Source organism: Prunus avium, chromosome 1 (genome assembly GCF_965620075.1).
Source record: "Prunus avium chromosome 1, drPruAviu1.hap1.1, whole genome shotgun sequence".
NCBI lineage: Eukaryota > Viridiplantae > Streptophyta > Magnoliopsida > Rosales > Rosaceae > Prunus > Prunus avium.
The window spans coordinates 8,325,567-8,351,047 of NC_142284.1; the positions used below are offsets into that span (position 1 = coordinate 8,325,567).

The 25,481-nt window shown below is 36.6% G+C and overlaps 4 protein-coding genes across 9 annotated transcripts; all 4 read left to right on the forward strand.

The window, feature by feature from the left end:
- Window positions 1-219: 219 nt before the first annotated feature.
- LOC110760854 (HAD-superfamily hydrolase, subfamily IG, 5'-nucleotidase) lies at window positions 220-8,712 on the forward strand. The gene is made up of 14 exons (XM_021963196.2): window positions 220-460; window positions 569-608; window positions 865-1,062; window positions 1,148-1,284; window positions 1,387-1,536; window positions 2,860-2,961; window positions 3,866-4,030; window positions 4,172-4,282; window positions 4,517-4,614; window positions 4,847-4,970; window positions 5,062-5,151; window positions 5,239-5,283; window positions 5,699-6,019; window positions 7,555-8,712. The coding sequence occupies exons 1-14, from the start codon at window positions 416-418 to the stop codon at window positions 7,582-7,584; spliced, it is 1,656 nt and encodes a 551-aa protein (XP_021818888.1). The 5' UTR covers window positions 220-415; the 3' UTR covers window positions 7,585-8,712.
- A 2,730-nt stretch (window positions 8,713-11,442) lies between these two features.
- LOC110760828 (NAD(P)-binding Rossmann-fold superfamily protein) lies at window positions 11,443-13,423 on the forward strand. Of its 3 annotated transcripts, none has more exons than XM_088252246.1 (6): window positions 11,443-11,682; window positions 11,736-11,905; window positions 11,999-12,187; window positions 12,612-12,765; window positions 12,900-13,092; window positions 13,192-13,423. In XM_088252246.1, exons 1-6 carry the CDS (start codon window positions 11,514-11,516, stop codon window positions 13,274-13,276), a joined length of 960 nt encoding a protein of 319 aa, XP_088108372.1. In that variant the 5' UTR covers window positions 11,443-11,513; the 3' UTR covers window positions 13,277-13,423. The 3 variants fall into 3 exon arrangements, with proteins under 3 accessions (XP_088108372.1, XP_088108378.1, XP_088108375.1); XM_088252252.1 differs by having other exon boundaries at window positions 11,757-11,905; XM_088252249.1 differs by having other exon boundaries at window positions 11,446-11,682; window positions 11,748-11,905.
- Window positions 13,424-16,269: 2,846 nt separating this feature from the next.
- On the forward strand, window positions 16,270-17,989 carry LOC110760829 (uncharacterized). The gene has a single exon (XM_088253428.1). The coding sequence runs from the start codon at window positions 16,725-16,727 to the stop codon at window positions 17,766-17,768; it is 1,044 nt and encodes a 347-aa protein (XP_088109554.1). The 5' UTR covers window positions 16,270-16,724; the 3' UTR covers window positions 17,769-17,989.
- A 1,096-nt stretch (window positions 17,990-19,085) lies between these two features.
- Window positions 19,086-24,400, forward strand: TPR1 (Tetratricopeptide repeat (TPR)-like superfamily protein). 4 transcript variants are annotated; one of them, XR_002527303.2, is made up of 7 exons: window positions 19,086-19,469; window positions 19,791-19,973; window positions 20,910-21,036; window positions 21,251-21,364; window positions 22,236-22,439; window positions 22,881-23,038; window positions 24,060-24,400. XR_002527303.2 is itself a non-coding variant. In XM_021963189.2 (5 exons), the coding sequence occupies exons 1-5, from the start codon at window positions 19,263-19,265 to the stop codon at window positions 22,349-22,351; spliced, it is 747 nt and encodes a 248-aa protein (XP_021818881.2). In that variant the 5' UTR covers window positions 19,086-19,262; the 3' UTR covers window positions 22,352-22,573. The 4 variants fall into 4 exon arrangements, 2 of the variants coding, with proteins under 2 accessions (XP_021818881.2, XP_021818882.2); XR_002527304.2 differs by lacking the exon at window positions 22,881-23,038; XM_021963189.2 differs by lacking the exons at window positions 22,881-23,038; window positions 24,060-24,400 and having other exon boundaries at window positions 22,236-22,573.
- The last annotated feature ends 1,081 nt before the right edge of the window (window positions 24,401-25,481 follow it).

Here is a 25,481-nt window from a genome sequence, read left to right on the forward strand (position 1 = left end):
TAAGTGCAATAAGGCAGCGCATGAGGTTGCGGCCTTTGTGTCTAGAATAGGTGGTAATCACGTTTGGGACCAAGTGTGGCATGAGTGGATTTTTGATATTTTAGCTAGCGATGTAAACCTTGCTATTCGTCTCTAATAAAACCCTCTTTGTTTTAAAAAAAAAAAAAAAACAATTTGAGCTGGATATATGAAAAATAATAATAATAATTTGAGCTGGATTTGCTGAAGGTCTAATGTTAAAACGGCGGCTACCAGGTACTGGCAGTCCCTGATTTTCGCATAGCAAGAAAGAAATCATCATTTCATTGCAATCTCCTTCCTACTTGGGCTTTCATTTCAATTCCATTTTCTACAACAGAGAAAGAAAAAATAAAATCCCTAACTTCGAATGCAGAGCTAAAATCCCTCCCTTCCCATGGCCTGCTTTCGTAGGCTGCTTCCTCTCTGCTCTTCCATCAACGTAACTCTCTCTCTCTCTCTCTCTCTCTCTCTCTCTCTCTCACGCAGATATATGCATGTGTATGTGTGCTCTTCCTCTCTAATCTTGTTTGTTTCTGATTTGTTGCAGAGGACGACCTTTTCATCTTCTGGTTCTGGAGTTGTTCAAGGTTCTCTGCTTCTCTCTGCTTCTCTCTGTCTCTCTGTCTCTGTCTCTCTGTCCGTCTGTCTCTGTGTTGAATGTAGGGCTACAAATATGTGCAACAATGTGTATTGAAAATATATATATTTTTTAATATTTGGAAATGGTAAATACATAATTAGTCTGTACAGAATGAGAATTGTATTGGAGTGCATCTAATATGTTGTAAGTGTGTGTATTGATCATTATGGACGATTACAGTTGTTCTATTTACTTAAATTTAGGTTTTCGAAGCTACGGAGGAATTGCTTCGCCGGAGCAAACTCTGTTGAAATTGGAAGATGCAGAGACTCGAGCTGGAGCTGATACTTTAGTTCTTGATGATGAGATAGCACAAATTCGACGTGAATTTGATGCCGCGAAGCAGAGTTTCCTCAGGGTTCCAGAGGCACTTAAAGCAATGCCTAAAATGAATCCGGAAGGTTTGCCAGTGTATTCTTGGTTCTCAGTTAAGCTTCATTAGTCATGATAATTGTGATATTTATTAGTTTCTTATATTGAAATTAGGGATATATGTAAATAAGAACCTGAGATTGGACAGTATTCAAGTTTATGGATTCGACTATGACTACACACTGGCTCATTACTCATCCAATTTACAGAGCTTGATATATGATCTTGCAAAGGAGCATATGGTAAATGAGGTTAGTTTACACCCATTTAAGCGATGCTGATATAATTTCATGGGGCTATCCTTTACATGTAAGCCTTTTGTAATTTGATATATTCGTTTGTGGTTGTTTCAGTTTCATTATCCTGAAATTTGCATGGAATTTAAGTACGATCCGACTTTTCCAATCAGAGGATTGTACTATGATAAGCTAAAAGGGTGCCTCTTGAAGCTGGATTTTTTTGGGTCAATTGAGTCAGACGGATGCTACTATGGTCGTCGTAAGGTACTTTACACCTAATCATTTTTGGCTTATATGTTTTGATTATGGCCAAATGCTTTCTGGAACTGAAAGGTTTTATGGAGGTATTTTCTTTATACTTGTGCCTAGGCCCTAGGTTATAGAAAGCTTAAAATGTAGGTCTGTTGGTTCCAGATAAAAAGAAAAAGAGCTGAGATGTGAGAATTTTGAGGAAGGTAAGAAATAACAATAGTCTTTCACGGTAAATCTGAAAATCATGCAATGTCTAAGCATCCACATTATATAAAACGGAGAAAAATCATGGCTTTTGAAGCTTTGGGCTATGAGAGAGACAATTTAGAAAGATTGGCGTTTTGAACTGGGTCACAAGAAAGTTAGATGGTATGATTATTATTTTTTGTATTTAAAAGATACTTGTATATTCATGTATTTTGTGTTAGATTTTAGTAATAAGCAATTGATTCAGAAAGTGACTACAGTTGTCATGCAGAATCCTATGGGGCATATTGCTGGGATAATGAAGTAATATGGGAGATGAGCTTTGACCTTTGACCTTCTGTGAGAGATCACATTCTTTAACCGTTTTAGGTCTGAGTCTAAGCCGATTCTCATAGTGCTTCAAGGGATCTAGAGTTTCATATTAGCTCAGCAGGAAAGCATGGATGCCATGAATAGACAAGGCCAGGAGATTCATAATTCCTAGAAAAATTTAGGTAATTGGAAAGAAAAAAGCCCAAATCCTCTTGTTTGGGTACTCAGAGGAGGACTAAATATTTAAAGGGATGAATTGCAGGTAAAAAGGTCATGGATTGTATAGTCAATATAGACTGTTTGAGTAAAACTTTTAAGCAGTCATGAAGGAAATTCAGTAGAGACTGTAAATGGAAAGCTTGTCCAGACTCTAACTTTCATGAGACCATTTTTCATCCAAACTGGTCTTTTCTCCTTTTGAGATTCCCTAACTTCAAATATTCCCTCATGTATATTCTAATTTCAAATTTATTGACTATATTTTGCTTATGAATTTTTCTTTGAGCTCCCCCTCCCCAAGATATGATGCAAAGCCTCCTACCTCCTCTGTAGCAGTTAATTTTCTGTAATTAAAAGATAATGATACCTTTCTTCTTCCGAAACATGGAAACTACTTAGTCGACATGTTATATGAGTCATGAATGATGGGACTTTGGTTATTTTTATTTATAAAATACAAGTAATAGTGTAGGCTTTGCCCAATTTGACAAAAAATTTCTTGCAGTGCTCTGTGAACTAAAAAGACTTCAATAGATTTTGGCAAACTTTTCTTTCGTACATATAGATTTGTTATTCTCTCTTTTGAATGAAATGCAGCTTAGCAGGAAGGAAATAGAAGAGATATATGGCACACGGCATATTGGTCGTGATCAAGCCCGGGGACTTGTTGGATTGATGGATTTCTTCTGCTTTAGTGAGGTTAGTTATTTAACTGTCACATTTCCCCAAACTTGTGATAGAAGAAGAAATTGATGCATGTATGGGCTGATCTCAACATTCGTGCATTGGAACATTTATATAAGAGACATGCTAGCATGGGCATGTTTTGAAAAATATAAAATAAATTTTGTAAATTGGGCAAGTTATGTGGGTGAACTGTATAAATATTAGTGTTTCTTTGGTCGTTATGGGATACGGACATTGTTATGGGCTTGTGAAAGGAGTTGGGACTAGGCACTTACTGTTTTTTCCCCTTTTTGGTGAGAAAGACGGATATTAGAAGTAGAAACTTAGAGGGCAAGCTATCCCCTGTGGCACATATTCAATCCTAAACCAAACCGCATCTAGAACAACAAAACCTGCCCATAAAACTGAAATACATTACATAGAAGCTGAGTCAATTGCGAATGAAAATTTAGATACCACCACATTCTATTTGCATGATAGAGAGAATGGCTTAACCGTAAATACCGATGAAATTGAACCCCACAATGATGTCCTAAAATTGTACTCTGGCCTACAAACCCTACTTCCTCACTCCCCATAATTTTCGAAAATCCTTTTGTTTCTTTCCACCCAGGCAGCGGCCATCAAACAACAGTTCTATAACAGTTTTGCTCTTTTCCCGCCTCCAAAAATGCTAAATACTGTTTCCCACGAGAAAGAAATGCACAACTTTGGAATTACCTTCAACACATTAGCTTCCTAAGAAGTTTGTGTCAAAGTTTTAAGGTAACAGGCCAGTGAAGAAACTAGCTGTCTATACTTTCAGCTTCCGTTTTACACATAATTTAGTTCTGAACAATTCTTTTGTCAGAAGTTGTAGGAATATGTTTGTTTCCTTCTAACCCATCAATGTTTTGTTTCAATTGTTACTATGTAGGCATGCCTCATTGCAGATATCGTGCAATATTTTGTTGATGCTAAGTTGGAATTTGATGCTTGCTACATCTATCAAGATGTAAATCGTGCAATTCAGCATGTTCACCGTAGTGGTGTGGCTCATAGAGGAATTCTTTCTGACCCCCATAAATATCTTTTAAAAAATGTAAGCCCTGCCACATTTTTTGAGGATATTCTATAACTTATACTGATATTTCTGGCTGTACATCTAGTCCAATTGTCTAGTTTGATCTCATTATTATTCTTGAGGTGATGGCTCATCCTTATGTGGGTTAATATTTATTAGGGTCAGCTATTGCACTTTCTCAAGATGCTCAGGGAGAAGGGAAAGAAACTATTCCTGTTGACTAACTCTCCATATTACTTTGTGGATGGAGGAATGAGGTTTATGTTGGAGGTAAGCCAACTAACTGGGAATTCTACCATCACCACTTTTAACAGCTTCGGTCTCACAACTGAAGCCCCTTTCAGACCAATTGGAACGGTTTCGTTATGTGTGAAAAAGTGGATGCTAACTTAAGAGATGTTTTCTGTCCTTGAATGTTTTGGCTAACTTGCTATTGTTGTCATCTAGACTTAAGTTTATGGATTGGGTTTTAAGTTTCCTGGGTTGATTGTGACATTTTCTTAGGATTCCACGGATTTCAGAGACTCCTGGAGGGAACTTTTTGATGTTGTGATTGCTAAAGCTAATAAGCCAGATTTCTACACATCTGAGCATCCCTTCCGGTTTGTATCTTCAACTTGCAAAATTATTCTTCTTTTCCTTAATTTTTCGCATGTGTGATAAGAGATTGGACATGATGCTCTGTCTTGTTTCCTTGTCTTCAAACTGTTTTCATTGGTGTCTTTTTTTTTTTCTTAACTAAGTTTCATTCTCTTAAACACCCTAGAAATAAGATAAGCTAATATCTTGTATGGTATCTTGGCCTGCACCTTGATTTCTGGAACTTCCATGCAGTTGCTATGACGCAGAGAAGGACACTTTAGCTTTCACGAAGGTGGATGCATTTCTTCCTAATAAAATATATTACCATGGATGCCTTAAATCCTTCCTTCAAATTACTAAATGGAAGGGACCAGAGGTGCTTTAATTTTATATGATTTGTTTTCAAATTTATTTCATATAGCTCATACACTTTTGCATGTTATTGATCACCTATGCCCCTTTGGTAGGTGATATACTTTGGAGATCACCTATTTAGCGACCTTAGGGGACCTGCAAAAGCTGGTTGGCGCACTGCTGCTATAATCCACGAACTAGAAGTATGTCTTTTTTACACTTATGAGTGTTGCATTATACTTCCAGAGTATTTCTTTTTGGTTAGTTCAAAGGTCCTTTGTGTTTTGCAGGATGAAATACTTATACAAAATGAGGATGCTTACCGCTTGGAACAGGTATTATTATGCAAAGTTATCATATTAATTTTTTTTTCTGTTGGTTGGTTTTGTTATAATTCATTTCTTCTTGATGTTGGCATGCATAAACTACTTAATGATTGTATACATTATCTTATCATCTTTAGAGTACTTTTGCCTAGAGTTCTTAATTATGTTAATTTTTACATAAGAACTTTCTTGGAAGTCTCTCTGTCTCTGTCTCTGTCTCTCTGTCTCTCTCACACATCAATTCAAAGGAGAATTCTCCTGTGAGGGTAGTGGATTTTAACCATGGATTACAATGTGGATTCAGGATGATGGGTTCAACCTACATAGCACAATGGTTAAAATTCTCTATGTGCATAACTGAATTCCTACCTATTCAAATTTGTGATGTCTTTTTCATGATTATGAAACTTCTTTCTGGACGCAGGCGAAATTTCATATAGTTCAAGAATTGCTTGGTAGATTGCATGCTACTGTAGCTAATAGCCAGAAAAGTGAAGCCTACACATCACTGTTGGAGGAGTTAAATGACCGGAGGCACAAGTCAAGTCATAAGATGAAGAGAATGTTTAATAAGTCTTTTGGAGCCACCTTCCTTACTGATAGAGGTCAAGAATCTGCTTTCGCGTATCATATTCATCAATATGCAGATGTCTATACCAGTAAGCCAGAGAATTTTTTGCTCTATCCACCTGAAGCATGGCTTCATGTACCCTTTGATATTAAGATTATGCCACATCATGTGAAGGTATGTCTCACTCTGCTTATTTAAATAATATGTGGATAATAAACTACAGCATTTGTTATAAAATCATGCTCCTTGGTGTGAGATGCCTGTAGTAAGAATTGAGTAGATCTGATTCTTTAAAATTTCCTATGTCATTGCTCTTGTACTTTAGTCATGTAACAAATGTTTTTATTTATTTTTTCTAATATTGATTTAATATCAAAGGAAAGGAAAGAAAGAAAAATCGGCCAGGGAACCACTGATTCCATAGTATGCTGGATTGATAAAATTTAAAGTCACTGTACAAACATTTGTATTTTTTTTCCTTGTAGTTGTATTCATTTAAAACAACCGAAGCCAATTCAATCTGTGCTAATCATAGAACTTGTATATCATTATGATGCCCCTTGGCGCATGAGATTTTTGACATTTGTTCGTGGTAGGACCCACAGCAATAGGAAATTTTGAATATTGTGGTTTCAAGACTGATGGGAATTATAGGGAATCTGTCTTCGTTTCTTTTTGAACCTTTGCATATATTGATAAAGTGCCAGAGATAGCAATCTCTTTGCATGACACATGCTTGCTGAACTTTCAAAGGCATGCCTCTTTCAAATTTTATTACCCGCCATCCTGTTTCACATTGCCCATGTTTGCAATGTCTATTCTGTTTTTTTTCCCTTTTTCGATTTCCAATTGTAGGAAATAATGTGCTGCTCTGGCTATGCTTTTTGAAGCTCCTGCTTTTGCAGCTCTTGAGAATCTCAACTTCCTTGTGATGTAGGCACAAATACTGTGATAGAACTTTTCAGTTTCCTTATCCTAAGTTTGTTCTCACATAAGACACCTAAACTTAAGATATCTGGCAATACTTCCAGTTATATAAAGTGGGATGGTCTGAGATTAAAGTGGGATGGTCACTACATTTTAAACTGGTACGTGATCTTCGGAAGATGGACAAACAAGTTTGTATGAAGGCGTAGGGTTCTGATCCCTGCAATGAAGTAGGCGAAATTTGTAGGAAGGGTGATTTGGGTTTGATTTCTTCAAAGGATTTGCATTCGATTTCTGGTTCTGGAAACGAGTGTTTGATTTTGGTGGGTTTAGTTGGAGTGACTTAGGTGGGTTTGAGTGTTTGATTTGTGTAAGCTGTATGGGTTTCATTACTGATTGTGGGTTGTTGGTATTTATGTGTTTCTTTGTACATTGACGGTCAGGATGAAGAAGGGGTGTAGGTTTTATTTGAGTTTGGGTACTTGTTTGTCCACCTTTTGAAGATCATGCACCAATTCGAAGTTTGACCGTACATTTTTTTTCTGGAGAAGAAGCAGAAGAAGACGAAGAACGTGGGTTGAGTTTTTCGATTTTGCTTTCTTTACCAGTCCGGTCGATGCAGTAGTGAATTTCAAGGTTTTGTTATGTACTTGACAATGAAATGTGATATGATTCCATCATTGTTTCTAAAGCCACCACTGTGCTAAGCTATTAGATTAAAACCTCGTGATATATCTGCCCACTATATCCTGTGTGTTCTGACAGCACCCTCCTTTTTTCAGGTTTCGTCGAGCTTGTTCAAAAATGAATAAATATTATCTCTCAACATCGTCATGGATGGGTCATCACTTATCGTGCAGCTTCTGCTGTGTTCATCTCCCGACATGGCCAGTGCAGGTTTCATGTTCATCAGAAGTCAACATAGTATGCTCTGGTACTATAATTCAGACAGTTTTTAGGAACATTCTTTGTAACTTGTAAGCATATCAAGCTGCAAGTTCTTTCATTCTTTAAACTGCATACTGAAACCAAAAAATTAGTCACTGGTAAAAGATAAAGAAATTTAATTAAAAAAACCAGAGAAAAAAAAAATTATTCTGCTTATACAACAAGGGTCCAATATTTTAATTTGGGTTGATTACAATTTTGGTCACTTGGGTTTGGCCTGAAATCAATTTTAGTCATCATGATTTCAAATTTCCCGATTTCGTCCGCAGTCGTTAATAAATCAAGTTCAAGCCTTCATTTCCGTCAGTTTGGCGGGGGCTTTATTGTCCTTTCGTCCCAACCCACCATCAGAAAAGCTCATAACGTAGAGAGGGGCTTTTACACGAGGAAATGAGCCCATTGATTCCATTGATTGCCTCTGCGCATCTACCAGTCTTCATGGCCATGTGACTCTCTGATTGATCACCAACCCCTTGCATTCGCCACACTCTCTCCTAGGGCTCCAAATTCCCCAAATTTCTCATAGTTTCTAACCAAAAAGGGGGCCAATTGGTATTTGTGCGGCCAAAGTCCTAGGTTTTTCATTGACCTGTGACGAATGTGAGGATTGGGGATAGGCGGTGCCGGAGCTGAATGTGACAATTTGGGGTGAAGATGACAAAGCGGACTATGTGAAGTTAAGGGGTGATCATGGCGATTGCAGACCGGCAGAGGGGTTTGAGGGGCCGGTGGAGCCCTCTTTCCCCAAAAAGTTAGCGTCTTTGTGGTATTGGGTTCGGTTGGTGTTGTTGGTCATGTGCTTGGTTTTGTTGGCTACGGGTTCTGTCAAATGGGCTGTGTAAGGTTTATATTGGAGTGCATGAATTTTGTGTTCTATATACAATTAACCTACCTCTGGTGATTCTGCAATTTCTGCTACTGGAATGGTTTTTGATTAATTGTTTGCGTTGCTTTTATAAAATTTTACATGGAACACGTTTCCTTTTTGTGCATCGCTCTCAGACTATGTTGCTCTCAGATTCTAAGCTTTTAGACTAGGAAATGAGCTTTTACACGGCTTCTAATGGTGAGTTGGGACAAAAGGACAATAAAGCCCCTGTTAAACTGACAGAAATGAAGGCTTGGACTTGATTTGTTAACAACTGCAAGTACAGTGACGAAATCGGGAAAATTGAAATCACCGTGACTAAAATTGATTTCGAGCTAAACCCCAGTGACCAAAATTGTAATTAACCCTTTTAATTTCATGAAATTATAGTATGATCCAAATTCTGAAATTATAGTATGCTTCTTTCAGGTTTCCTTCATTTACCACATATCAAGTCTGGTAGTATGTTGGTAATGTGTTGTTGGGGAGAGAATTAAAATCCAGCTTTATTAATAACATGAACAAACAGCAGCACAAACGACTTTTTTTTTACTGGTTGATTGTCGGTGACCAAAACTTACAAGACGAAATGCTTTTTCTGTTTAAGTAAAACTATTATTGTCCTTTTTTGGGTTTCTTAATCAATCAGATTTCTAGATATTGCCTAGTGAGGAATGTTTCCACACATGTTTGCTTGGCTTGAAATTGATGGCTCCTTGAAGGCTCTGCTTGACGAGAAAAACTTTCATGAAATGGAGATGATACTATTTTATTATATCTGGCCAATAACAATATAACACATGTGTTAACATTTTCATACGACATAGCACTATTTTTCTCCAACTTAGCATTCATTCCACCAATTTATTTCTTATTGTTGTTAATATTATTATTTTTCTTCTACATGGTTCTAGATAACTTGAACGACTACACAACTGTCTTTCCAAAATGTCGAGTTACGTGCCCTATTTTATAACCCAACCAGTATTTTGGTTCGTGTTCCCTTTTAAAACATAGAATAGAACCAGTCCTGTTGTTGCAAGCAGCTAATTTTGTTGATGTGAGGGTCATTCATAAAAAAATTCTTATTAGAGTCTTTGCATGTATAATTAATTTACCAATTGGTCAATACCTCAAATGTAAATGTCAATACAGCTGCTTCAGGATAATACCTGGCTGCTTCCTGTATGAGTCATTTCTCCTTTTAGACAAATCTAAGTTTTTCAATGTATCAAATTGTAATTTGCACGCAAGTAAGAATGACTCTTTCGACAATGATATTATGTCATGTTTGATGATTGAGATTGGATTGAATTATTAGGTAATTGGATTGGAAAGAATACCACGAATCTTTTGATGCAATGTTTTTCTTTTCTTATATGTGATTAAAGGGCTGGTTTAACTAAAATATGCCATTACATGTCCTAGTATCCAATCACGTTGTTTTTAGGCCACTAAACATTTAACTATGATTATGAATCACGTTATATGTTTAGGGTATGGTTATAAATAATCCACCACCTCACCAAAGAGGCCCTAATGTTTTATGTTTCACAACACTTGGGTGGAAATTCTGAAGAATTATATTTCCTTTGTCATTCTTTCGTGGAAATTCTTCTTAAGAATTATATTTCATTTGACTGGCAGCTGTCAAATCTCTTGTTCAATAATGAAAATGGCACCTTTTGCCATTCAATTCAACCTAGGAATCCCACAATGCCTGCCTTGTGCTCATATATGACGTGTCCTGCCTTGGTTGGTTGGTTATAAAACGGAAGCAAGTTAAAAAACTCCAACGTATTTTGCGCATGCCACGTGGTCCACCTACATTGGATAGTTTTGGGGATCCAAAACATCCCCCAAGTATCGGATTACGGCACACGCAAGCATATGAAGCGTTAGGAATTGGAGTTGTACAACAACTAAACACATGCATGCGAGGGATTTTGGGTACTTGTGAAACCTACCCTTCTTCCTTATTACCTGAATTAATGGAAACCACGAATTACTGTTTTTTTTTCCTCTTATGTTTTGGCATCCTGGTGCTTGAGATCTATAACGGCGGTCCCTACCTTTAGAAATTTGGCAAAAGCAATTATAGAGTTACGAATAGTTGTATTATTGGTTCATTTGTTCGTCTAATTACCTTACGTACAAATCTACTACAAGGAAGAGTTATGTATGTTGCGTGAAGGGGTAGGCATGAATGGGGAAGCTCGTGTGAGCTTCGTATGTTATTTTGGGCAATGCTAGAGTCCGTCCCTGATCATGGATGTCAAAATGATGCTATGTAGGTGATTTTTCATCTCTCCTTATAGCTAGAAATTTAGGATTCCTGAAAATTATAACTTTATAACTTTGTGATTGTTTCATACACTCCAACTATTGTGATTGACTATTTTTCTTTATTACATTGGAATTGATGAAACTCTGAACCTATCATAAATCAACCCATCTTTCTACCATCACTCCTCTCTAATCAATGAAGGAGGGGACAATCAAACTTTGGATCTCTTTTAACATTGAGAAGAAAGGGATGGTTCGTAAACAAAACACATGGGTAACATATTATATGTACTTATTGTATCAATTAGTATCGTACAAAGTCAATCAATATTACAGTAAGCTGTTAATTAATGCAATGAGTTAGACGATCAGTTTTAATAAATTATCGCTTGTATAAAAAAAAAAAAATTAGTCCGTATAACATTATTAGTAAAGTTGAGTATTATAATTGTTATTTGAATTCACTCGAATTGAATTGGTATGAGGCAGCACAAAAAGAAAAATATAAAAATAAGGAGCATGCGGCAAAGCTAAAAGGGTCTTGACAACATAAGATGGTGAGTAGATGGGAACGTGTAACAAATAGTTCACCAACCTCTGCCCCCTTGAATCCCTCTCACAACTTATATAAGAGCAGAGATGGTATGGAAGCCACAACTTGAAACGAAAACGAAAACTGAGAGAGCGCGAATGGACAACGAAAAACCCATCGTTTGTGTTCTTGATGCTTCAACCTACGTGGGCTTCTGGATTCTCAAAGGATTGCTTGGTAGAGGTTTCACAGTCCACGCAGCCATCCAGAAGAATGGTAAGCTTTTTCTTTCTTGAGGTTTAGGTTATAAGAGAACCTGAGTTATAAAGGGTTTGATGCAGGGGAAACAGAAATTCAGAAGAGAATTAGGGAGATGGAGAAAGTAGAAGAGAGATTGGAAGTGTTTGTTGTGGATGTTTTGGACTACCATAGCATTCTTTTGGCTTTGAAGGGTTGCTCTGCTATGTTCTGCTGTTTAGACAGTTCAGATGGATATGATGTGAGTTGTAATTTTGGTGAAACTCATATTTATAAGTATTTTTTTTTTAAATTTACTTTCATTATACTAACTCCATTTTTATGGAGTGGTTAGGAAAAAATGGTGGATTTGGAGGTGAGAGGAGCAATTAATGTTGTGGAAGCATGTGCTCAGACAGAGACTGTGGAGAAGATTGTGTTCACTTCTTCTTTGACTGCAGCAATTTGGAGAGAGAACATTAGTTCTGAGAAGGATGTGGATGAGAAATCATGGAGTGATCAGGAATTTTGCAGGAAATTGAAGGTTTTGGCCTCTATCTTCATATTTATTTCTTTGTCTGGCTAGACGTCACCTTTGGTTTTGATTGTTTATTTATTTTTATTAATGGCGGAGAAGAATTCGAATACGGATTTCTTTCAATATTGAGAAGAGAAATATCACTAGATAATAGCTAGTCGGTCACCTTTTAGTTTTTGTTAGGGACATGGCTAGGTGGCTATAATCATATATTCAATATGTTAGGATTTTTGGGTACGTATTTTTGAAATATTTGAAGGATTGTTATGACCAATCTGTTATTATTATTATTTTTAAATGAGTGCTAAAAGTATGTAGATTGGGTGAACAACATTTCTCCCTATAACGAAAAAACAATTAAATACCAAATTATACAAGTTATCTCAGAATTATATTTTACTGACATTGTGTATTTTCCTTTTGTTCATAGTTGTGGTATGCCCTGGCAAAGACACTCTCTGAGCAGGCTGCTTGGGCTTTATCCATGGACCGGATGCTCAAGATGGTGTCCATAAACTCTGGACTTGTCCTCGGGCCTAGTGTCGCTCAACAGAACCCTCGGACAACTATGTCTTATCTTAATGGTAATTAATTAATAATTAACATCACTTAACACAACCGTTGTATTCGTAAGTTCGTAGCACAATAATACTAGAGGCACCAACACTTAAGTTATCTCAACCTCTCAATTCGCTTGAACCCTGATTTCGTGTTATAGGAGCGGCTCAAATGTACGAAAACGGGGTGCTTGCATTCGTCGACGTGAACTTTCTAGCCGATATTCATATTCGAGCTCTGGAGGATCAGTCCACATGCGGGAGGTACTTCTGCTTTAATAGAATTGTGAATACTGAGGATGAAGCTGTTAAGCTTGCCGAGAGCTTAAGCCCTTTGATTTCAATGCCACCAAGGTATGAATAAGAACTCTCCGAGTAGGAACATAAGTAATTTTGATGGAGGTATAAAATGACAACGTTTTGAGGTTGATTGGTGTCCTTTGTTGCATGCAGGTATGAATACCATGGGAGTGAGGTGCATACCGAGCGATTGAGGACCAAAAAGTTGAGCAAGTTGGTTGAGGGCGCTGCCTATTAGTACAAGATGACAGATTCTTTCATAAGTTTGTAATTTTCTTATTAAGATCAACAATTGTGCCAGAATGTTATGATGTGTAGAGTATTTGAAAATAAATTAAGGTTTTTTATTATTTATAATAAGACCCAACATAAGTTTGTTTTATCACATGAAATAACCCGATGGCAAAATAACAACTAATTATTATTTATTTTTTTTGAAGACCTTTCTTATTAAAAGAGACGATAATACACTAAATTCACACACATAATATAGATGCTAGGACTCGATGTTAGAAGTATGCCCTAAAAGCCAATCATTTGATGAAATCTGTCATGAAAACTTCGTTTAAACCAACCATTTAGGTTAACACTTAAGGGCAAGTATGTCGACTAAGGTAATGGCCCAGACGTGACCATTAACCTATTTGACAAGTCCATGGATTCATGAGATAAGGAAAGTGATCTAAATAGGTTAGATGCAAAGAGACCTTTTCCTATAACTCATACACAAAATGTTCCCGGTCATAGGATCATTCAACTGGGCATTGTCGCAAAGATCATTATGCACTATATCTGCTCAACTAGGAGGATGACTACTCTTGAGTCATTCGTGTATGGACACTGAGATAAGTGTGTAGGTGCTCGTTAGAGAATGAGTTCACTGAACTTGATCAAACTAGAAATCTTGTATGGAAGTTTTACTATCATGTCAAACAAGATTTCATTAGTTGCATTAACGCAAGATTAATCCTTAGACCCGAGACACCATGGTTTCCTTATGGATGCGTAGTCAGTCTCTGATTGTATCGTAAGGTTGAGCTCATCCCTGGGCTCGGCTCAAGGTAACATCGGGATCTTCGACAAGTCCATATAGGCAAGTGAGTGTACGACAAAGGATCTCGACTTCTAATAAAAGGGAGAGAATGTTTTTAAATATGATTTGGGAATCCCCGGCCGGAGTTAGAGCTCAATTAAGAAATAGTCTTCTAATTGTGTTCATATTAAATCATATAGCCAAGAGCGATCACGTTAGGGATTTGAGATGAATTTCATATCTTATTAACGAGATCAAGAACATTGGAAAATAAAAAAGGATTGAATTGCTTTGTAATTCCAACTAAATGGATTCTCCTAATATATAATATATTAGCTTGGGTAGCCGTGACATGTTGCTAGACATCACTCATGGTTTGTGGAAGCCCTAAGGACATTTCGTAACTAGGTCCTCATTAAAGCTGTAATTAAAAGGGAGTTTTAATTCACAATCGATAAAGAAAGAATTCGAGATCGCCCACGGCCTTGCTAATTAGAACCCAATAGACCATAAGTTCGTAATTTGAATAATAATGGAAGATGACAAAATCAACGATTAAGCCAATTAATTAGATTAATAGGTTAAGGAAAAAATTAATTAAAAAGTTAATTAATTACGTTGAAATAGAATGAGCCTTGAAATAGTTTAATTACCCAAAGTTAGAAAGTGTTAGAAAATGCTTGCAAACTTAGTAGTGTATAGAGATTACCGAGCAGAAGCAATCGACAACTTACTTGCACTTACGAGCCTCAAATACTTTTTGAACGAAACACAAAATTTCTACCACGAATCTATAAAAGTTGCCCCCATGATTTTCCATGTTAACAAGCCCCAAGGGATTGGTGGTCACCTTTGAGAGAGAAATGGATGGGTTCTTAGGTGGTAAGGGGAGCACAAGTTTGCTCTATTATCTGGTTTCTTAGGATGATTAGGGAGGCCTCCCAACACCTCTATTTATAGGGGGTTGTCCATATTCCACCACATAGGTTATCTTATCACCTCTAACCATATCTTAAAACAATAAATGTAATTTAAAGTTTGTGAAAATAAACTTACATTAAGAAATTGAAGACCTTGTTACACTAAGTGGTTGAAAAAGTAAAATCTAGCCTAGGAATTGAAAAGTGTAGAATAATAAGTAGAATTCTGGTGTTGTGTTCAATGTCCCTTTCTCTTTTTTCTGAAGAGGTATATAGATAGAGTTTCCATCAGCCCATGGTCTTGGTGATTAATTGGCCATAAGTAACTTCTGTTTTCCTTGTATGTCCTCCTAATTTTAGGAATTTTGTTGATGAAGACTTCTTACTGATTTGAGACTCAACTTCTTGATTTTCTCTTATTTGATGGTACGTTTACTTACAAGTAATGGAAATAAGAAGAGGGAATGATTTAGGGGCTGTTTGGTATTCAACTTGAATTCAACTTTTAAAACTCAAAAATAGAATTTGAGTCCAAATCAAAGAAAACCTGTTTGGTAGCCCTATTTTTAAAAACTCAAACTCAAGAACAACTAAAAAAACACCCCAATTATTAAAAACAAAAAATATCTGTTTTTTCAGTTTTTTTTCTAACAACCCACAAGTTCTCAAATTTTTAAGATTTGAAAACAATTTTCAAGTTGCATACCAAACAAGTTTTTGAATCTTAGAAATAGATTTAAGAACTCCTTGTTTTTAAGAAAAATCAAAGTTTTTGAGTTCCCTATTTGAATAGGATAACAAACGCCCCCTTACATTCCTGACTTTTCATGTGTTTACTTACATGTGAGGATTCCTTTAATACGCATGTCCCACCTTAAAAATTCTTAATCAAATAACCCCAAAATAAGGTTTCAAATGACAAATATGATGCATTTTTATGACATTGTTTAACATTTTAATGGACAAGTTAATAACGTGACGAATAAATTAGCTCGTTTTTCTTTATCAAATTGTAAAAGGGTGGAGTGGTTTGAGGAACCACCAGATCTTATTTAGGAATTACTATGTAGTAATGTTTATAATCAGGGTTCGGCTTTATGTTCCCCCATTTTGATTTTGATTTTGATTATCAATAAAGTATTCCTCGAGGTTTCTAAAAAAATCAGTTTAATGGAAAATTAATTCACTAAAATAGATGAAGAAGACATAATCTTATTCACTAAAAACAACTCTTGCCCAAATCTTTTCCTTATATAACACAATTTGTACAAGTGGCATAAAACGATTTTTGGTGGTAACTACTGCATGCCGCCTGCCTACATCCTGTAACTACTATATAAACGAGAGCAAAGGCTCCTGCTTTTCGTCCGTTATCACAGTGACTTCGTGCTCTCTTTCTCTATCTGAAAAGCGTGACCGGGGCCAACCGGAGATCGGATACTCGCCCGAGAATCGGGTAAGACGAACAAAGAAGAAAAAGGTTTTTGTCAAGAATTTGAAGGGCACTAACTTGGAGAAAGAAGTAAAACCCGAAGAGACGGTACAAAACATACATATACACATCCGTGAGTTTTCTTGATTATCAGAGGTTCAAAATTGAATTGCTTTTAAGCTGATTTGGTAATGATAATCGCTTCAATTTTGAGTAATTAGGGTTTTGGGGAGATTGAATGCGAATTAGGGCTTTTTCTTGGTTTGGGTAATCGTAGTATAAGGTAAGTGTTTGTGAATTTATGATGCATTATACGCTGAGCAACAAAATGAAGGAAGAAGAAGTGAATCGATGCCAGATACAGGAATGGTATCCTAAATTCAAATCTTTGTCTATCAAAACTCGGATTCATGAACTTCCAGAATCCTTTGTCCAATACCTGCTAGATGATTCGGGGCCCTTCCTTCTCCCTGTTTCAATCTCAAATGAAGATGCTTTTCCCAATAGAATTCATAATGCAGAGGAGGAAGATGACTATCAAGTATCAGAAGGGTCTGATGATGACGAGTCAGAGCAGCCTCCATTGCCACCTTCTTTCCCTGAGCTTGAGTTGCAGGTCAAGGAATCAATTGAATCACTTGGAGGTTCTGTGTTCCCCAAGCTCAACTGGAGTGCACCAAAAGACTCTGCTTGGATCAGCACAACCGGGACACTCAAATGCTCTTCGTTCAGTGAGATTGCCCTCTTGCTACGCTCATCTGATTCATTGATCCATGACTTGTGTCATGCCTACGATTCGTGCTGTGACAAAACCTCATCAAGACCTAAGAGTTTCTTCCTTGCACTTCGTAAATGGTACCAGTCCCTTAAGCCAGAGATGGAGTTGCGTTGCTTTGTACGAAATCAGAATTTGGTTGGAATTTCCCAACGTGAAGTCACTACTTTTTACCCTGCTCTGCTTGAAAAGAAAGAGAGTCTTCGAGTGTTGATTGAAGATTTTTTTGTGGAAAATTTGATGTCGAGATTTGAATCGGAAAACTACACCTTTGATGTCTATGTGACAGAGGATAATCGGGTTAAGGTTTTGGATTTTAACCCGTGGGGTGCATTTACCCTGCCTCTCATGTTTTCATGGGAGGAATTGGATCAGAATTGCAGTGAACTAGGGGATGATGGTGTGGACTTCAGAATTGTGGAGGGTCAGTGTGCTGTAAGGCCAGGTCTGAAGACTGCAGTGCCATATGATTATTTGGACACTAGCCCGGGGAGCGGCTGGGACCAGTTTATGAGAAATGCCGATGAAGAGCTACAGCAGCAAACTAGAAATGCTCAAGCAGGTGCTTAAGGTCATCATTGTTTCAAAATCTTTGACGTGAAATTTGAAAGTAACTGTTTCACCTATCACTTGTACTTGTCAGGTTGAATATGGAGCATGGATATTCCATCTTAGGCCATGTCTAGAAAGAAACAAAGTTTTGCATTTCAATATCTGATTATGATTTGTTAAAAAGAAAAGCCGACTGCTAGAATTGAATTTCACTCTGGATTCTGTCAATTTCCTTTGAATTTCGATTGTGTTTTGATGGCTCCTTGCTTCCTCTGCCTTCTCCTGATCTGCAATGCCTGCTCATGTTAGCCCAGATTCTTATTAGTTTCAAATACCTTTGATCCTTTGTCTGGCCTCACTTTCTTTAATCTAGCCAAATCTTACTGTTTGAAATGCTGAGCTGAGCAGTTAGGAAAGAACATGCTCCTAAATGATTGTGGCAGCAATGCAGGTGTTGAGATGGATATTAGAACAGCCATACTAGATGAGCTTGGACAAAATTTTCAGCAGTTGGATTGGAAATGTTCATAAAATAAGGAATGATAGGATTTGCATATGTTCATGCTTCCCAACAGTAATCTGCATATGTTCATGCTTCCCTTCCCATCCTTTGTGACTCATCACAGTCAACAATTCCTCTCTAATCTCTATCTTCCCTTTTTTAAAATTAAAATGTGAAAGCAATGGTTTTCTAATCATTAGCAGATTATGATCCTCTGAGTCCTTTGCTTTCCGCTAACTATGACATTTTTAATCCTTGTTTTAACAGTAATTTAAACATAAGGATTGGTATTATGCACCGACACAACAATCATCAACGTCCGATAAGGGCACTGCATATTGATGGAACATATCCAAAGATTCTTCAAACCGTTCATCTAACTACCTCCATTTTTGTCATGCGAAAACCAGTATAGCCGAGCGGCCATACTATTTTTTTTTAAACCGTAATGACGCCGGACGGCCACGCTATACTATTTACAGGAAAAAAGGGATCCCCACGTGTCAAAATCAGTATAGCCGCGCGGCTATACTATTTACTGAAAAAAGGGACCTCTAAGCTCCTAGGTGCCCACGTGTCAAGATAAGTATAGCCGCATGGCTATAATATTTTTTAAAATAAAAAAATTCCCGAGTATCGCCGAGCGGCTATACTATTTTTATAAAAACAAATTACCGTAGTAAAGCCGCGCGGCTATAGTATTTTAAAAAAATAAAAGACCCGAGTAAAGCCGCGCGGCTATACTATTTTGGGAAAAAATTACCAGAGTATAGCCGCGCGGCGATACTATATGTTAAAAAAAAACAGAGCAAAAACGAAAAGAAACAAAAAGAGCTAATTGGCAGGGGCTAGTGGAACTAGGAGCTTTCTGGAAACACGGAGTGTAAAGTCATCTGAGTCATTTTCGTATATAAAATTTGCAGAAGAAAAGCTATCGTCGCAGCCAAAATCCGTCACCTTTTCCCGTTTCTGTTGCTCTTCGTGGAAGAAATCAATTTCCTGACAAAGCGATGCTGATCGAAGAAGAAGAGACAGAAAAGCATTGCGATTTGAATCCCCCGAAACCCTCGTCTTCCACCAACAGAAATGCCTCCGATGGCTTCGAAACTGCCAGTGACGGAGAACTCGGATCCAACGGTAGCGACAACGACGATGAAACCCAACAACAAGAGGAACAGCAAAGTCTCTCTCAGGCTGACGACATCGCATTGAAACAGGTACTTTCTCCGGAATGCTATCTTTCTGCTAATTCCTAATCGAAATGTGAATCAATTGTTTATTGTTACTTGAAGAGCTGATCAGTGAGTTCAATTTTGCACAAATTTTGAAAAAATGAATTATTTTTGGTAAATTGTCATATTAGGCTGTTGTGGAATCTGAAATCTTACTGTGAATTGCTTACAATAAAACCCAATTAGGTTTTTTCTCTCTTTGTATATGCAGTGTTTCCTATGTGATCGGTAATCTGGTTTTATAGCTACGATTCTCGTGTTCCTGTTAAAATAAATTTGATTGAGTTGTTCTGGTTGCATCTGAAGCAGAAAGCGTTTGAACAAGCAAATGATGTGAAAATGGAAGGCAATAGACTGTTTGGCAGTGGGCAATATGAAGAGGCATTATCACAGTATGGGCTTGCTTTACACATTGCGCCTGACATGCCATCATCTGTGGAATTACGCTCAATATGTCACGCAAACAGTGCAATATGTTTTTCAAAATTGGTATGTTATGTGGTTAAAATCTGTGGAAATATCCTGAAAATTTTCATTGTTTTTCTTGATTTTCACCTTCTATGTTGATAAATTGATATTGACATAATAATACACATGCCTAATGCATTCATATTTTGTTGGCACAAGTTCAAGTTTTTCTATGTTTTAGAAAATTCTTGATGGTTCCACTTCATGTTAGACAGAGTTGCATGCACTGATGCATGCTTCCTGTCCTTTTAGAGTTTGTTTAATTGGCCTACAATTTTTCTGGCCCCTAATGCCCTTTTGATGTCCACATATTGGACAAGCTATGACACCAAATATGTAGAAAAATTTATTTTGATATACTTGACATGATGTTGCTTTTACTATTTCAAAGTGGATGCTATTTGCCTTCCCAACCTTATTTTCTTGGTAGTATTTGTTGGAGCATGCAAGTTGTTCCGGTAAAAGTATGTGACTTCAAGTGATTCATAGATTGGTCTAATGAGCAAGGATGTGATCAATTTCCTTCATCATTTGACTTGACACTTTTATTAATCTTTGAATTTGAAATGGATGATAGATATGTTTCAGCGAAAATAGCTATTTTTTGCTCTAAATAAAAAGAAATTGGATTTATTAGGGGACTTTCTAAGGATGATTAATTTTTAGGATTAAGATTTATTGTGAGAGGCAACAAATTCTAATATTGAATGTTATAAATGATGACAATGGTTACCAAATCTTATGATCACATGTCTTCCTATGTCCAGACTGAGTAGAACTGCTGATATTTATTGTAAGAAGCTGTTCACTTTTAGTTTTTCCCCTGTTTGCTTGTCTTGTTATGTGGTTCTAAAAGGCTTCTCATTCTTTTCATTATAACTCCAGCACACCAGTAACTTCTTGATTATGCATTCTTAATACTAAATTATTATCAATCTTGGAATCTTAATATGACAGGGAAAATATGAGGATGCAATCAAGGAATGCACAAAAGCGCTAGAACTAAATCCTTCATATATGAAAGCTCTGCTTAGAAGAGCAGAAGCACATGAAAAACTAGAGCATTTCGAAGAGGCTATTGCTGGTGAGTTTGGATTTAATACCACTTTTTAATTTTAACCATTGTACTGCAGTCTAAGGTGATATCTTTCATCAGTTCATCGTTCAATTTCCTGGACAGTACTTCACTATTCTTGCCCCTTTTTCAGCTCACTAGAACCAACTTCTGTCCTCTCATGTATGTGGGTTTGTAGTTCTATACTCATATGTGTTGCTAAATTTTTGTTTTTACTTTGCAGATATGAAAAAAATCTTGGAACTCGATCCCTCAAATGACCAAGCCAAGAAGACCATTCGTCGCCTGGGGCCGCTGGCTGAAGAAAAGAGAGAAAAGATGAAAGAGGAGATGATTGGTAAGTTTCTTTTTCTTTTTCTTTTGGTAGAATAGATGATTGGTAAGTTGGATAAATTATTTTGTTGTGCATTTATCTTGTTTATAGTTTCATGGTTTATGGTTTTATATTCTTTTTCTTGTGGCCACTTGATCAAATTGTTCCCAACAGCTGTATGTGCCATGAGCAATGCCCAAAAAAAAAAAAACCTAATCCACGTCTTAGATAGACCACTCGTATAGCCTTCACATGACTTCTTTCCTCTAGTTATAAACGAAGAACAAAGGACAGGGCAATTAGACTGTATTATGGGAGCAACTAGGCAGTGCGTTTATGCGAAGTCAATTAATTACTTTCCCAAAGACCAGTGTAACTATTTTTTTCTGACTTTGTGACATAATGCAAGACTAACATATGAAATAAAGAAAACAAATCCTGAAATCAGCCTGCTGATTAAATTTTTAATGTCATATGATCTTTGCTTATGGAACACTAACCTTTTGCTGGAACTTGTTCATAATTTCTGAAAGACGTTGCTGTTGAAGGAGCGTTCGAGCAAATATTTTATACTCGTGGATGATGTCAACTTAATACTAATAGGAGCATGTAGATCATAATTCTTCTATCTCATGTCTGCGACAGTTCTTCACATATTCAGTGTTTTCTGGTGATAGTCGATATGATGTTTCTAAATTGCTATGCCAGAGACTGTATATGTTGCATGTTTTTGGCATACTTCACTGTTAAGTTTTAGACTTGGCTGTTAGCTGGCATATTGTCCTCCGTAATGTATAATTGTGTCCTTTCCTCAGTTTCACTACAATTTAATGTTTCTCAAAAGGAAAACAAATCTGTTGTAGACTAAGCATTTGAAATTTTTATATGTGAGCAGGGAAGCTGAAAGATATGGGTAACTCTTTGTTGGGCCGTTTTGGAATGAGCGTGGACAACTTCAAATCTGTTAAAGATCCAAACACTGGCTCTTATTCTATTTCATTCCAACGTTAGTGTGGTTGTGGTCATATTCTACAACAATGTGGGAAAAATCAGGGTGGTGATCTGAAGGAGTATGGACTTTGTCATGTATGCAGGATTGGTAATTACAAGTAAATGCAGAGTTGATAAAATCATTTGTGGATAGTATGTATTGATATGATGAATTTTAAGATATTAGGGTTTCTACATATGAATGGAACTGTTACTTGATGAATGTCCATTTCATTTGAGCTCTCTTGTGTTTGTTTTGTGGGGTCTTCTGCATAATTGCTAGGCCTAGTTTGGTAACACATTGCTTTTAAAATAAACAGATTCTATCCGAAAATTTTAAATTTTGTGTGGTGTAAAACACGGGTATGCTACTTTTTCCCCCAAAAATTAATGGTCAGAAACAGCGGTTTTTAGAGGCATCAGCTGCTTTTAAAAACTGCTGGCTTAAGAAGCAGGCGGTACCATTTAGTTAACCTTTTGGATTAACCATATTGTCCTTATCTATTACATGTTTTATTCTCTTTTTTAACAATCGGAATAAAAACCTCAGATCTCCCCATCTTCATCTCCACACTCTACCCATATTGTCCTTATTTGTTACATGGGTATTGGAAGCTTCCTGACTTCTAGAGGAAGAGAAAAGTTGTCTCATCCTCCAAATCACTTGCTTGGGCTCTCTAAAGCTGCTCTCCACTCTCTCAGCTACAGGTATCTTCCCCTGTCTCTTTGGTTGAAACTGCTCCATACTCTCAAACTCAAATGTCATGTTTTTCCACATACTTTTTTCTTTCTTTTTTAAAGTTAGGGCTTCTGTGTAAAACTTTTCCCTCTTCACATTTTGAACTCTTGCATCATTTAGGTTTTTGGGTATAATGTTTTGGGTTAGGATGATTCTTTGCAATCTTATCTTCGTAATCTTGTGCATTAGTTTAGGAATTCTTTGTAAATATGCAGACCTGACAAATTTGACCCATAAGAAATAAAAAGGAAACAGAAATTGAGAAACATGGTAAAAAGAAATTAGGTACTAGTTGTTAAAAACAAATTGTTGAAAGAAATTGAGAAACATGTGTTGAAGTTAGTTTTAAAATATCTACATAGAAAACTGTACAAGTTGGAAGCCTTATTTAATTGTGGATGGTTTTTCTTTTTCAAATATCTTGGTTGTTAAACTTCTAATTAGGCTTTATTTTATTAGTTGTAGATTTGCAAAACCTGGTTGTATGACATTCTGTTTAAGTATGCTCTTCATCAATTCATGGGTCTTTCTTGATTTTTAGATTTCTGCTTATTTGTCTTTTGGTTTCGATGTGTTCTGCTTATTTGACTTTGAGAATTCCCGGGCTCTTGTGTACTAGTTTCGATGATAGAGCATAATATAGGTTGCTGGGAATTGGGAATATTGATAGTTAATTTCAACATATATATGCTGCATTATCACTTTGCTCATTTGTTCTGAATATCATACCCTCGCAACATATGTTTCAACTTCCAGTTAGCCCAGCAAAACTTTAGTATAAGTGATAAGCATTAGATAAGATCATTACCTTATCATCAGCATTTATTCTTTTGAAAATATGTGCTATAAGATCAGTATTGAGCAAAATTTATAAGAAGACAGAGTAGGAGCATGTCCTTATTTGCATATGGATGTTTATATGTTTATTATTTGGACTGTTTGGATTGTTTGCTATTTTCCATTTCTCATATCTAAGCCTTATGTCTTTAGTGAGGATGGGAAAAGAATGTGGGAAGTTCATCAAAAGCGAGATGGAGAGGGAGGTTGATGTAAGAAAACACCACTGTAGTCTTCATTATCATGGAGCACAAGAGAGATGGAAGCATTGAGAAACACCACAAGATTAATGAATGCATCTAATTACACATTTTTTGTGTGGTAAAGATCTATTTAAACATTTTGATATTGAACACTTTTTGTATATTTGTTATGAGATAGGAGAAGGCAAAGGTACATTTTCCGGGTAGGTACCGTAAGCTTCTATCAATAATGTTGTACTATTGAACCATATCAAGACATTTTTACGATTGAAACAACAATATTTTGAAGTATTTTGTCACAATAATCATTTTGAACTTGTGGTATAAATGTGCTTTTTTTCACTGTCAGTTTCTTGATTGCAGTATGTTTATGGGTTCTTTAGATTACAATATATATGGAATTTTTCTATATTAAGTATGCTCTTATTATACGAAAATTGCACGAAACTCTGGCTATAAAATGGCACAAACCTTCAGTTTTTCAGTAATTACAAATATGTAACAAGAAGCACTTCCTTACACACATATATCTCAAATCCATTAAAAATACCAAACAATTACTCAAAGATATATGAATGAAATATAGCACTAGATTTTTGATTCCATACCCCAAAAGCAAAGCTGACTTTTAAGTTTGCCAAAACTAAAATATTACAATTAATTGACAACCAAAGTGGATTAACAGAAACTTCATTTACAAATAATGTTATACATGGATGGGAGAATTGTATATCCAAGCAATCAAAACTCAAAAGCCCAAATTCCAATCAAAACTCAAAAGCCCTAAACCCTAACCAAGATTCTAACGTGTACCTCTTATACTAGTGTTGGGGTCTTTTTCCGTTGGAAGGCTCGTCCAGGCTTGTTGATTCTTGGACCGCCATAGAGTGGTGAATCAAGACTTCGTTGCCCCTTTTTCTGAGTTAACGAGGACTAGGCCCAAAGTATCCTGAGGGAGAAGCAAGTCCTAGGGGAGTACTTTGTTATTTTTCCAGCGGCTGCTTGTTTTGTACGGACGTTTCCGGCAGCTTGACAAAGAGTTGAAAATGACTGCTAATGTTGAACTGAGATTGTATGACCTTGGCATGAGAGCTTGGAGTGTGAGAGCTAAAGACCCACAAGTTTAGCAAATGAGAATGCTTGTGCTTGGCTTGGTGTTTGATATGCTTGAGTTTGGGTGTTGAAAACTTATTGTTTGAAGTTATGGCTATGGTGGTTTGATTGTTTGGCTGTGATGGTTATTGGGATGTTTATAGCAGTCAAATAAATGGGGTTTCAAAGAGCATGACTGAGGAAAGAAAAGCTTAAGACTTTGAAGGCTGTGGTGTTTGTGACTATGATTCTAGAGAGATTTATGAGTTCTAGAGGTGGG

Coding starts and splice junctions, on each gene's coding strand:
- LOC110760828 (XM_088252246.1), top strand. CDS start 11,514: ATGGTATGGAAGCCACAACTTGAAACGAAAACGAAAACTGAGAGAGCG. Junction 11,683..11,735: donor CGCAGCCATCCAGAAGAATG/GTAAGCTTTTTC, acceptor TGAGTTATAAAG/GGTTTGATGCAGGGGAAACA. Junction 12,188..12,611: donor AATTTTGCAGGAAATTGAAG/GTTTTGGCCTCT, acceptor TTTTGTTCATAG/TTGTGGTATGCCCTGGCAAA.
- TPR1 (XM_021963189.2), top strand. CDS start 19,263: ATGCTGATCGAAGAAGAAGAGACAGAAAAGCATTGCGATTTGAATCCC. Junction 19,974..20,909: donor CAATATGTTTTTCAAAATTG/GTATGTTATGTG, acceptor TTAATATGACAG/GGAAAATATGAGGATGCAAT. Junction 21,037..21,250: donor TTTCGAAGAGGCTATTGCTG/GTGAGTTTGGAT, acceptor TTTACTTTGCAG/ATATGAAAAAAATCTTGGAA.
- LOC110760829 (XM_088253428.1), top strand. CDS start 16,725: ATGATGCATTATACGCTGAGCAACAAAATGAAGGAAGAAGAAGTGAAT.
- LOC110760854 (XM_021963196.2), top strand. CDS start 416: ATGGCCTGCTTTCGTAGGCTGCTTCCTCTCTGCTCTTCCATCAAC. Junction 1,537..2,859: donor GCTACTATGGTCGTCGTAAG/GTACTTTACACC, acceptor AATGAAATGCAG/CTTAGCAGGAAGGAAATAGA. Junction 4,031..4,171: donor ATAAATATCTTTTAAAAAAT/GTAAGCCCTGCC, acceptor AATATTTATTAG/GGTCAGCTATTGCACTTTCT.